The following is a 12550-nucleotide window of genomic DNA, read 5'->3' as shown; positions in this document are numbered from 1 at the left end:
GCCTGGCATCCCGACTCACTCGCGTGCAGCGCCACGTGCTCCGCATGTGCATGGGGTTTGTGTGGATGCGTGGGCTTTGCGTGTTTGTCTCTGTTTATGTGTCGCGTGCTGGACGAATAGCGGAGGCGAGGGACAACCAGTAAATGTTCTTGGGGACGCTCTGAAGGCGGTAGGCGTGTGACGTTGAGGTCAGTTCCGAGTGACTCTATGTGGGGTGGAGAGAGCATTGTCTTGAAGGACAAATGAATCGAGTGACAGATTTTGCACAACTCCGTGCAAATGCGTAAACATTGTCTCTGCGCAACACCGCGCGGCGGGTTCGGAGCGGCGGAAGAACCTCGCGGAAAGATGGCAGTGCATGCACTCAGTACCTTCTGTCTCGCAGTCCGCAAGCCTGGAGAAGGCGCGAGCCACGATGCATTCGCAAGCGCTAGTCACAGAATAGTCGACGTTGCAGCCGCAAAAAGATCACGCAGAACGGCTCGCCATGTCAGCTGACTCCATTTGGCACCGTTAAGCGCAATCCGGGTTCTTATGCGGAGGTGCAATCAATAGTAATCGGGAACCGTACTCCCGCGACGCTTCAGAGAGTTGGGAAAGTAAACTCCGACACCAGCGTACTCGCACCAGTTAATGATACGTCGCGACGCATCGATGAGTTCCACTGTCCGCGGCGACAGGAGCGTACGAGTTTCCGCATTGCCACCCTGCAAGCTTTTTCACTTGATATCGAAGAGATGAAACGAAGTTCTCCGATGCGCAAAATTGCATTCGCAGAACTGGTCAATTTGAGCAGCACCCATTTGACGTAGTACAGGAGCAACACGCGCCGGCCTCTTGTATGTGCTCACAAAGTCAAACCAGAGTTTCTGGTGTCGATGGTTAGAGTTTAAGATCGCTACTGACCCAAGTTAATCCTCTTTTCCACATACAATTTCGTTTTCTCGAGCGCAAAAACTCGGACGCCCGCAGTCGGGCGGTCCGAAAAGCGATGCCGGTGGATTTCTTGTACTGGGTTTGAGTACGTGTGGAAACAACAGCGTGCTTGGCAAGTGCGGCTTGGATGCAATTCCATCACATGATAGTGGGACGAGAAGGGGCGCGCTAGTGTGAACGGAAAGTGTTCAACAGCGGAGAAGTTGCGGATCAATGCACACGTTGATATAATGCAGCCAGCATCAGCAGACAAAGACCGCACATGTCGGTTGCCGTTGTTTTTTTACATAGAGCGGAACACTTGCCGTAGAAATGATCAATTGCGATCGTATCTTTGGCTAGTCTAGTCAGCAAAGAGGCTCCTGTGTCCGGTAGCCCACCGACTGCTTAATCGAAACGAAGCCACGGGTTGTCGGATGGTGACATATCTGGCAGTATACTGGGATACATGCTCACTGGCACCTATGTTCAGCATCTCGGTTACATACTCGGCGTGGCCTCTCACATGCTCTGCATCAGAATCCTCTCAGCGACCCTTTTCAGAGAGTTCTGTCCAACACAGGTTCCACTGATGCCTTCACTATCGTCAATGGGCCTCTTGGTAGCCCAGAAGTGAACTCGCATACATACGTACTTCATTACAACGTTGTTCCTGGGGTGATACGCGTATCTGAAGCTCCTCCGCCGACACCAATATGTAGAACAAGTGTTAGTCGCTCGCATCAGCACAGCAGCTGGAAGGCCCCGCATCCTCAGCACTTGAGAAAGAAATGTTGCAGTTGCGCTTGGACTTCAGTACTCCGCTCCCATAAAAGTGTCCGGCATCGCCGACGTTTCAGGCGTTTGGAAACCGTTTCCCCAGTAGCTCACGCAGTAAAATCCCTAGTTCAGCCATAAATTAGTGAGCCTGCTGCCCTACGCCGTGCTTCGTAGAGGCAGTTCTAGTACAGACGATTTTATCAGTGTCATGAAACATCCGTCCGCCCGAATTTCAGCAACATTTTTTCCTTTCTGGTCTAAAAACTTGCCGTGAGCGACGACAGCGCAATGTTGTCACGCCCAAGCCTTTGTACCGACATCGGATTTCGCAGGGAGGCTTGAGTCCCGCACTTCATCTAGCTTGTTCTGGAGTTGGACGATTCCCCACACCACGTGTGTGAGGTGAGGACGAGTGTGCCACGAATAGAGAATAGCGACTCTTTGAGGAGAAAACCAGTACGTTCAATTGGGTTCCGGCGGCAGGGGATCGGAACGAAGACACACCGAAAAACAGAGAAGACAGCTCTGCAGGACACGCGAAAGAAGATCCACGGGGTAAGACTCTCTTTACACACACGTGCGCTCGAGAGATACGAAACACGCATCAGGAGCCGCCGACGTGTTGGGTCCCTTGCTGGGAGACAGTCCACCTTTTTTGCAAACGAGCTACATGTCAGCATCCTCCTGTCATGTTCATGTAATCCTCAACAAATAATGCCCACCGGAAATCAAAACCGTCCCCGCCTCACCATCTAAATGCCAGAAAGTAAAAAAAAAACCGAGCGGGGTGGGAATGCGGGCTGTCGGAGAGTGCAGGGGACGCGATGAACCGATAACTCTGACACCCCTGAAGAGCTAGCTTATGCCGAAAGATGCAAACCGCGCCATCAACTCAGTAAGCGCTTTGATAGCTCAAGAGGCCCGAAGCTGCCGCCACCGGCGTATGAGGACAAAAAGACACAGAGACCAGCGGAAGAGGAAACTGCCCCCACAACGCCACTCTTCTTTTCTCGACGCTCCTTGACCTCGCGTCCTCACCGAACCTTCTGGGGTATCGAGCGCCACGCGCACGTGAATCTACGCACCACACCGACCTCGTACATAAGACTAAAAATCGATACGCCGGGCTGCGCGACGGACGTGCCACGTCACTAGCCACTCCAGGCGGCATCCGCGCAGACTTGGATTTGCGCCATACCTACGTAGCTTAAGTTCGCCGGCCGAAGACAGCGACGCGCCGGAGGCTTCGTGCACGTCTACACGAATACTGCATGTGCAGACGTATGGGCTGAATGCACGCAGACGGAGACAAGATGTCTCAGACGACCCGCGCGCTGAAAGTGTGTGGAAAAAAATCAAACCCACACTGCCCCTCTTGTCGCAAGGAGCAAACTTTGACATCCTGTCCACACAGATCGACCGAGGAGGTAGAGCTGAAGCGCGTCGGAGTCAGCGAGCAGGGTTGTGCCACCACTGCAGCCTCTTGCAAATATCTTGCCTTCGGCAACTGCTAACTGAAGCTTCTGACGCGCCCTTGAGCTCGAACTGAGGTCCCCGACCTAGGAGGCACTTCTCCTGCCGCGAATGAGTAAGGCAGTCGTGTGGTATTACTGACATCCATGAACACAAGAGAACCGAGAGTTCACAGGCCTTTCCGGGTATTAGCACTTCTCCTCCAAAGTTCGCCACTGGATGTGGTTTACCTGTCCCCGGTGTGGTCGAGGCTCGTGGTGCACGTTCCACACAGCATCGATTGCACATCTCATTGTTGAGCGCCACCGTTCCTTTCGCGCGTTGTGCAGCAGAAACCTCTCCTCTTTAGTGCGACGCACCGCGTGTCTCCCAACCTGGCCTTTCTTTCGTCTCCACTGGCACACACGTCGACAGCTGTATGCGTGCACGCATGCGGATAAAGTAGATGCACGCGCCCGTATCGAAGCCAGGCAAGCCGGAGAGCGCGTACGTGGCTCCAAACATCTGTTTTCGTCCAGTCTTCCTCTACGCAGAGACCGCCGCGGCCTCGTTCTTTCCGAGCGAATGGTCGGCGCTGCCAGTTCCTCCCTCCGGCGCCTGGCCGCCCTGCGGGGACTCTCCGCTTCCTCCCAGAGGGTTCGATCCACCTTGTTGAAAAGAGCCAAGGGCAGTCCCTGTTGCGGACCCTTCGTCGTGGCCCTGAGCGGCGGCGCCTCCCCCTCCTGCCGAAGCGCCGGTGCCGCCAGACACGCGGACGACTTCCCCTTGTTCGTTGACGTCTTCGTCGTCCTCTAGCCACCGCTGACGGACGCCTTGCTCCCACAAGCCGCGCCTCGTCTCGCCGGAGCGGGCGGTGAACTTGCCGACTCCGTGCTGCCTGCCGTTGAGCCATCCGCCCTGGAAAGACCGTCCATCGGTCCACAAAAAGGTGCCATAGCCTTCCTTCTTGTCGTTCACGTATCCACCGACGTACTTGCGGCCGTCCGCCCACATGAAGACGCCCTGACCGTTCATGCGGTTGTGTTCCCACTCGCCTTCGTAGCAGCGCCCGTCCGCCCAGACGTAGCGGCCGCGGCCGTGGATCTCGTTCTCCCTGAACTGACCTTTGTAGTGCGACCCCTCGGGCCACGTGAAGGCCCCCTCGCCTTCTTTCTTGCCGTTCGCGTACTGGCCTTCGAAGTGGGAGCCGTCCGCCCACTTTTCAACGGCGTCCCCGTGCTTCTTGTCGTCGAGCCAGCCGCCGCGGTACTCGCTGCCGTCGGAGTGCCGGTACTCGCCGTACCCATTTGCCTTGTCCATCCTCCATTGACCCTCATAGTAGTCCCCATCCGCGTGTGTAAAGACACCCTGACCGTCCGCAAAGCCGTCCTTCCACTGCCCGACGTACTTGGCCCCGTCTGGCCACTGCTGGACGCCTTGCCCATGCTTCTTCGAGCCCAGCCACTGACCGACGTAAGTGACGCCGTTGGCAAGCGTGACAACGGGCCTCGACACCAGCTCTCCCTCAGCCACCTCTCCTTGAACTGTACTGACATCCACTTGCGGCGCTGCACTCATGTTGGAGTTCCCTGCCACAGGACTTGCGGACGCCTTTCCTTCCTCATCCTTCTTCACGTCGCTGTTGTCCGCTTCTACGTGGCTGTCTGCATTGCCAGATGCGTCGCCAGAGCTCCCTCCGTCCGCTGCAGCAGGTTCCTCCTGCCCTTCTGTTCGGGTTTGAGGATCCTCGCGGCTCAGAGCCCGCTCCTGTTTCGGCGTTTCAGTCTCGCCTTCGGCGGGAGCCGCGGTCGGCGCCACCCCGCCCTCCGCATCGGCTTCCGCCTCCGCCGGCCGCTTGGCCTTCGGCTTGCTCTTGCAGGCGCCCATGACTGGGCTGGCCACAACGAGCCGTCGGAAAACCACAAACTGCGGAAACGAGCAGACGCTCCACTTCCTTGCCCCACCCGAAACGACGCCAGGCGGTATGTACCTATTTGCACCCTATTCTTAAGCAAATACACCACGTTGAGCAACACTCACGGCATGCACAGAAATGTTGAATGCACCGAGGTGGTGCGTGTCCACAACGCGCTCACAAAGATGATGTGCTCCGATGTCGACTCATGTGATGGATGCTAAGTGCAAAAAACAGCCGCACGAAAGAACAAAGGGAAGACCACGGGAACGAAGAATGCCTTTCAGTTGTGCCTTGATGAGAACCTTCGGTTCTCGGCCGCGCCGCTCTGGGGCCGTTTTGAGCAACCACCAAGGGGTCAAGAGAATGCAACCCAGGACTTTGCGAACGAGGGCTGACACATGAGTTGCGGGTCGGGAGGTGAGAGGAAACACGTCAACAAAAAAGACGACGCAAAACCGCCTTTTACTTCGCCTTTTTGACGGAAAGGAACGAACAGAGGACACGCAGACCGCGTTGTGAAAGAGTGCGTTGAAAGGCGGAGAGAGGACACTGCAGTGTACCAGAGGTGGCACACGGGACGTACCAGCTGTTTTGAAAAAGAGCCTTCAACTGAGAAAGAAGGGAAGCACCCGAGGAAGGAGGCCGAAAAACAGGCGAGCACCGGACAGAAGGACAGGGTCAGACTTTTCGAGGGTTTCTCCCTTCAAACAGGAAACTACAGCGAGCATGCAACTTCTGAATGCAAGAGAGCGGGGACGACGCAGCCGACTCGCGCGACCGCAACCTACTACCCGACAGTTGGACTGGCTCACCCCCAGCCAGGGAGGTCACGAGAGGAAGATGAGTTAAACGGGAACGAGACGGTGGTCTCTGTTTCCGGACAGAGTACGGATGTTTGTGAAGAGTGGGACTCTGTTGGAACGATATCATCCAGAGAGAACGACCTGCGTACGCGTGGACTTGAGAAACCAAAAAACGCGGCGCTCTCGGCGACGTTCTCCTCTCACGAGTTGTGCGTGTGTAAGCGGCCGTCCCCCTGCGTTTCCTAACGTGCTTCTGCCTGCTGGTTCAGTGAAGGACCCCATGAAACATCTTTTTTTGTTCAACAGAGGTCCTTTTCTTTTTGCGTTTTCGCAGCACAATTTGTGAATGTATGCAGCCATATCCGCGTAGATGTGCGACTTTTTTCCCCGCCGGGGATTACTATTACCTCAAACGTGTGCGCGGGCACAGCGTGCTCTTCACGCGCCCCACATCAAAGAAACATAGATAGATGCGCCGTCCTCGTTTTTTCTGTGTCTAAAGAGAGGTGGCTTGGAGCGCGGAAAACGTAGACAGCCGCGACCCTTTTGCAGGCACACGCGTACAGAGGCAACACCAAGGCTGTGACGATCGTGGGTGATGAAAAGGCGAAGTTTATGGTTACCGCCAATATGCCAACAATATCAGCATAGATGTGTGACCCGCGCCTCCGTCGCGGATCACAAGGACCCCGACCACGTGTGCGGGCGCAGCGGTACCATTTTCATTCGAATAATGGCAGCAGCAGCGATCGCGCTAGTTTACAGCGATAACGCAGCACCTCCCGCAGGTTCCCTCTGTGGCGTCGTGCACACTGAAGAAGTCTAGAAACGCGTCGGTATGTACTTGCGAGAAGGAACCGCAACTGTCTGCGTAAAAAGTTCCACTCTGATAAACTGCAGACAAGGAGGATATGTAGATATGTGGCCTTTCGTCTATGCCTCTATCGGAGAGTAGCTTTGCGCGTACAGTCGGGGATACGGCGCTAATTTCGAAGCACAAGAAGGCCTTTTTTTTTCGCTCGCAACCTAGGGAGACACGCACTTGCAGGAGGGATTGCGAGCATTCTTGATGCTGGGTTAGCATGACTGTGAAGCAAAACAACGTAATACCCACCCTTTCGGTCATCAGTCACGGTTAACTCGAATCGCCAATTCCCGTCAGAGAATGCAGCATCGCATTGATACTGGCCTGGCGACTCGGCTTGGATAAGCATTGAAAAGCCCACGGCAATCACTTCAGAGGCACGCACTTTTGTGTGCGCCAGGAGCGGCCACACACTCAGAAGACAGTACCTACCATAGTTCCTCATTAATTGTATTTATCTCATGCATATATGCAGATGGATAGAGATCGACAGTGTGCCTGCATGCCAAACAAAGAGTCAGTTGCTCTTCGTGAAGAACTTTGCCCAATACAGCAGTCTCCTACGCCGGCCTGGGAATACGCTGCAGGAGCGAGGAATGCACTAAACAGATTTCTCAGGAATCCGTTTTCCCCTCAGGAACGACTCTCTGCCGGCTTACTTTATGACGGCTGTGCTGAGGTGGAATTTCTATCGATAGCGCAAGCTGCGGAACCCCCAGAGGGTTGGAATGGCAGGGATGCTGTACTCGAAGTCACACTCTAGCCGTAGTTTTTCTGATACTGCCGTGCGGATAACCGGCACGCAAGCAACGCTTTGGTGGAAGCTTTTCTGAATCATATAGCTCAGACGTGGAACGCTCCGGCTTTCAGTTTGCTTCTCTACCATGTGGTACATGTCTGTGACAGGCCGGCGCTACTCCGGTAGACGTCTTCATGACAGTGCTCAGTTCGATTCTGCATTCTCAACTGTGCAAGGACAGCATGCATACCATGAAGCTACATCTCTACGTCGGCGTAGCAAGACGAACTTGCGCACAGATGAACAACTTATATCTAGTACCATGCTCCTAAGAACGGTGCCGCGCCAGCACGCCTGCGTGGCGTCTTGCCACCACGTTGAGGCCAGGCAGCCTCCCTCAATTCTACCGAAAGCGGAAATTGGTCGAAAGTAGGTTGTAGCCTTCTTACTTATACCCACAGACCGCAAGTACCTCGTGTACATCAGGTGACGACGTGAGCTCACCGTCTGGCTGCACAATCATTATGATGGTAGTAACTAATTCAATTGCGGATATTCCCGAATCGTGCGCTTCCAAATAGATTTCTGTGGCAGGGTCCGAGCCTCATTCAGGTTCGTTCGGCTCTACACAAAATAGCCGCCGTTCGCTTGTTGCAACGGCTGCGGAGTGTGTGGCGCCTTGTAGCTACTGACTGCGCCAGTGAGAGTCCAAAGAACTGTGCTTCAACACACGCATCACGCTGGCAAGACTGTCGTCCTGCATGTGACAGTCTCAGGCACCCGACAACTTGATAATAGCCGCACACACGACCTGGTCAGTCGAGTCGCCAGTCTCCCCTATTGAAGATCAAACCGGATATACTAGGTCATAAGTACTGAATCCATGCTGAGCTTTTACACGATGAAGTGCACCGACATCCACTTGGTAGTCCATTGAGAAATTTATGCTGGATGTGTGGTTATTAGTCTCGGGCGCCCTCTCGGGTGATCTTTGAAGCGATGGATCCCTGGAGTCCCACGACAGCCTCTGGCACGGTCAAAGGCCACTTGGCCGTCGGATGGCAAAGGGGCAAGTGAAACGAACAACCCCCAAACAGAAACTGTAGAGTGTATACACTGCCGTACGTCTCTTCAAGCCCCGACGTGACCCACCTCACCCGGCAGGAATGCATACACGAGGTTGGCAGCTACAGTCGAAACTAAACCGCTGCAATTTGCTGTTCTCGGTATCGTCCTTCTGTCCGACAGCTGTCTTTCACAAGAAAGTAGCCGGCGACTGCGGGCAAGGCGGGTCATACTTCCTGTCTTGCGGCAACGCCAACCTGAAGTGAAGCAGTACGCAAGAACAGGTGGGCCATTGTTCATATTCGGCGCGTCATGCTGTACTCAGCTTGGACACAGGGAATACTAACGAATGCGTGGTACGGTTGCAACAAACTCCGTGCTGCGTGAGGCATTTCCTCTTTGTTAAATAGTTTGAGACGTCGTAGTCCGCAATTCAAAGCTTAGAGCATGCTTACGAGGCACAGTAAACTAGAGATAGGGCATGCATCTTTTGTACCTGGGATGACTGCGCATTTTCGAGACCGACTCTGGAAGGCTCAGGCGAAGCGGCGGATGGCTCCGGAAGAGGTTGTGTGCTAAGAAAGCTTGTCTGAGAGGACTGCCTCGGCCGTCCTTGAAACGGGTACAGGAATGAAGATGCCCGAGACGGAACTGGGCCCGCTGTCGTGGCATGCTTGCTGACGATGTAGTCCCCGCCGAAAGACTCAAAAGGCACTGCTTCGTATTCGGTAACCACGCGACCATCTGCTTCTCGCTCCGTCATCGACACTTGGAATGAGTGGCGCCGGTCTAGAGCCGGTGCAACATCCTGGACGAAGACTTTCGCGCCTGTGGTTTCCGTAAATGTCAACGTCGGATAAAAGTTGTATGCGTAGACCGCGCCTACCAGTAGGCACCCTCCAACCTAAAGAAAATAAAGCAAGGCACACGAAACACTTCTTTGTGGGTCTGGACTCTACCGAGGATTCAATACACCCCGCCTAGAAATAAGCTAGCTAGCTTCTTGCAAAAACACTCCCAGATCACGCGCCGCAATTCAATTCGGAAGACACAAGCTTGAAAACCGCGGGTTTTTACTGTAACAAACCGTTCGGCGCATACAGAGTGAACAAGCAACACACTGGAACACGTAGCTGATAGTTCGCGTTCTGGACCCCACAGAGCTTACAATATTGCCAAGAAGCGTTGGCAAGAAGTTGTAAACAACGACGTCCGAGATCGCGACGGGTGCCCCAATCATGAGGCCTGCCTGTAACGTGTACATGTTGGCTATTATATGCTCGTATCCTCCCACGCAGAAAGCAACAATTGGGAACCTGGAGACAGGATATGATCCACAGCCTTGAAATGCCTATTTCACGCGTCTGAAACACCGGCGGAAGGAGTACAGCATGCGTTACAAATGCTTCGAGCCTTGCTGTACCGGCAACGATCGCATCACACACAGGGAGGCAGCATGCAACATATGAAGGGCGAGGTCGCCTGGCGCCATTCCTTCACTGAGCTGAGATTTCTTTCATCCCGTCTCCCCTCCCCGCGCGCGCAATCGCAGCACGGTCTCCGAACGACGGACTTACCACATTACTAGGACCTTGCCAGCGACGTTTTCCGATGCAATGACAGTCCACACTGCGAGACATACAAACGTGTTACAACCAACTCCTCTCAGGAAGCAAGCACCCCATCCGTAGGACACTTTAGTCTTGCACGTAATAAACAGGAAATGACGGACGTGTTCATCGTCCAGGGCCCCCGTCAGGTATGAAAGGAAGTAAGCCCCAAAAAGGGCGCCTAACCAGTTACCAAGGAAGCTGCCCCCCCAGTTCACCCCTAGCTGAAGAATTGTGACGCGTCGTTGAAACCAACAGATGAGCATGGTCATCGTGTTGCCGGTAAACAGCTCGGCTCCGGTAAGAATGATGCATATGAAAGCGACAGGGAACAGCGATCCGTAGATGAATTTCTGCGTAGGCTTTGCCACAGCAAGGGGATTGTCAGTTTCCGTCGGGTATGATCCAGCTGCACGCACGACACGTACACTGAGCCTGAGGCGATAAAGCAGCATTTAATATCGTACGTGACCCGTACTTGGCTGAACTGGAGCGTGGCAGAGAGCAAGAACTATGAGGCTCTGACGGTATGTGTCTCCATAAGCCGCGTGTTTCAGCCTGCCACCACGCAGTATGTAGCCCCGTGCCGTTCAATGACTCACCCAGAACTGTACAGCAGTGACCGGCCATTGCTACATACACTCCTGCCATGAACGCTTGAAGCAGAAGCCTGTCGATCCGGAGCTGAGTCTTTTTGACCCCGTACTCCAAGATCTTTAGGTAGGCGTCGGCTCCCGCGGTCACAACCAATGTCGGATCCAAAGAGACGACTAGCCCAGGGTCTGTGCCCACAAAATAATGCAATACAGGTACTGCCTGGGTCTCTCGTCACATCGGCATTCAGTAGTATGCACCTGAATCCACTGTCGAACCTCTTGCTGAAGGTGGAATCACACTATTAACAGCGTTGACATCAGCCGGAATATGAACCACAACGACACGCGTTTTTAACGCAAATGTGAAGCTCAGTGAGTAGGTAACTTCATGATTCAAAGATGTGCACATCCCTGCAGTAGTCGCCGCATTTTGAGCAGCCCATTCGAAATATCTAGGCTGAGGTCCTGTTGGGTGGGCGTCCGCTTGAATAAGTCGTTAATGCTATTGGTGAATGCACGTATTTGAGCATACACAATATGAACTGTCGTAGAGCTCTGGTCCCAGTCCAAACAACAACGCGCCTGCCCACATCAAAGAACTGAGAATGAAAATAGAAGGACCACCTAAAACCTTTATGCGGTAAGATTAGTACGGGGAAAAAAATAAAGAACAAAGCAGGTGTATCAAAGGGTACCACTAGCTGAGATGCTAAGACGATTAATCGATGAACATCACTGTTAACAACGAAAGAAGCTCTACCTGCTATCACTGTTAAACTACAGCCGGCAGCGGCTTCTCGCATAACCTTTACAGGGATGACCTTTCCGTACACGACGCTAATCCTACCGCCTGTTGCATATAGACACACCACCACCTGCCACTCTGCAGGAGCTTACCCTGGAAAGAGGGGGCCTATTCAGTGGGACCGGTTTCACCAGCTCTCGCATTCTTTGCAGAGTGTCTGGAAGCTGCAGGGACGAAGCTGAGAAAAGCCCGGCTCCAGCTATAACCCGCGTACACACGCCACTCCGAATCGCCGACCACAGATACAAGCCGTCCCAGTGGTGCCACACGCATGACCATTCATATGCGAACCCACAGGGAAGCAAGCCTGACTTCCGGGAACTTGTAGGCAAGCCTGCTTAGATCCATGGCCAACCGAACCCGGAGGGGTTTCTTTCGCAGTCAGACAAACCACCGTCGTCATATGTGAGACCGTTGCACCCAGGTTAGTTCGTTGCAAAGAGCAGTCCCGGTTTTAAAGCGAAACATTCGAAGACAATCAAGCCAGTGTAATAATCGGCAAGAATACGGTTCAACCCCGTAGGACAGTTTTAGGAAAACTAAGCGTGCCGTGTGTCTGCTTTGTTGGGCACAGAGAATCTGGGCAGATAACACATTTCGTGCTCGAAAAACCGCACCACACAGGTATATCGCTAGCGCTTCGCTTCTCACTCATTATCAACGATCAATCGGTGCAATACACAAATCTCGGCAAAATCCCAGATGCTCGACCACCCGCTACCCAACAGGGGACATGCAAACGGCCGCGGCGATGCGCAGAAGAGCCGAGCATGGCTAGCCGCTTTGTTCCCACGCGGAGATCAGGCACGCTCGAATATCCTGTCTGCGGGCTGTGGACTGACCGTGTTCCAGTTTCGTTACCTCTGTTCGAGACTCCTGACCAAAACATACTACGGGGGAGTGGCATCTGGTCTGTGATCTGTGGCAGCGGTGATCAGACTGTGGTTGCTGTGGCGGTGAGATACAACCAATGAAGACATAAAACGATCAAGTCAAACTTCC

The 12550-nt window shown here is 53.8% G+C and overlaps 2 protein-coding genes across 2 annotated transcripts; both read right to left on the bottom strand.

Annotated features, from left to right (window-relative positions):
• Window positions 1-3693: 3693 nt before the first annotated feature.
• BESB_024830 (membrane occupation and recognition nexus protein MORN2) lies at window positions 3694-5034 on the bottom strand (the record flags this gene model as incomplete). The annotated part of the gene is made up of 1 exon (XM_029361171.1): window positions 3694-5034. One exon carries the CDS (start codon window positions 5032-5034, stop codon window positions 3694-3696), a length of 1341 nt encoding a protein of 446 aa, XP_029215526.1.
• Window positions 5035-8988: 3954 nt separating this feature from the next.
• BESB_024820 (formate/nitrite transporter protein) lies at window positions 8989-11951 on the bottom strand (the record flags this gene model as incomplete). Its single annotated transcript, XM_029361170.1, has 5 exons — window positions 8989-9441; window positions 9706-9853; window positions 10115-10556; window positions 10750-10929; window positions 11861-11951. 5 exons carry the CDS (start codon window positions 11949-11951, stop codon window positions 8989-8991), a joined length of 1314 nt encoding a protein of 437 aa, XP_029215525.1.
• Window positions 11952-12550: the final 599 nt, after the last annotated feature.

This window comes from Besnoitia besnoiti (genome assembly GCF_002563875.1).
Source record: "Besnoitia besnoiti strain Bb-Ger1 chromosome Unknown contig00014, whole genome shotgun sequence".
NCBI lineage: Eukaryota > Apicomplexa > Conoidasida > Eucoccidiorida > Sarcocystidae > Besnoitia > Besnoitia besnoiti.
Note: the sequence above shows the minus strand (reverse complement) of the source record. Positions and strands in the feature narration are given on the sequence as shown.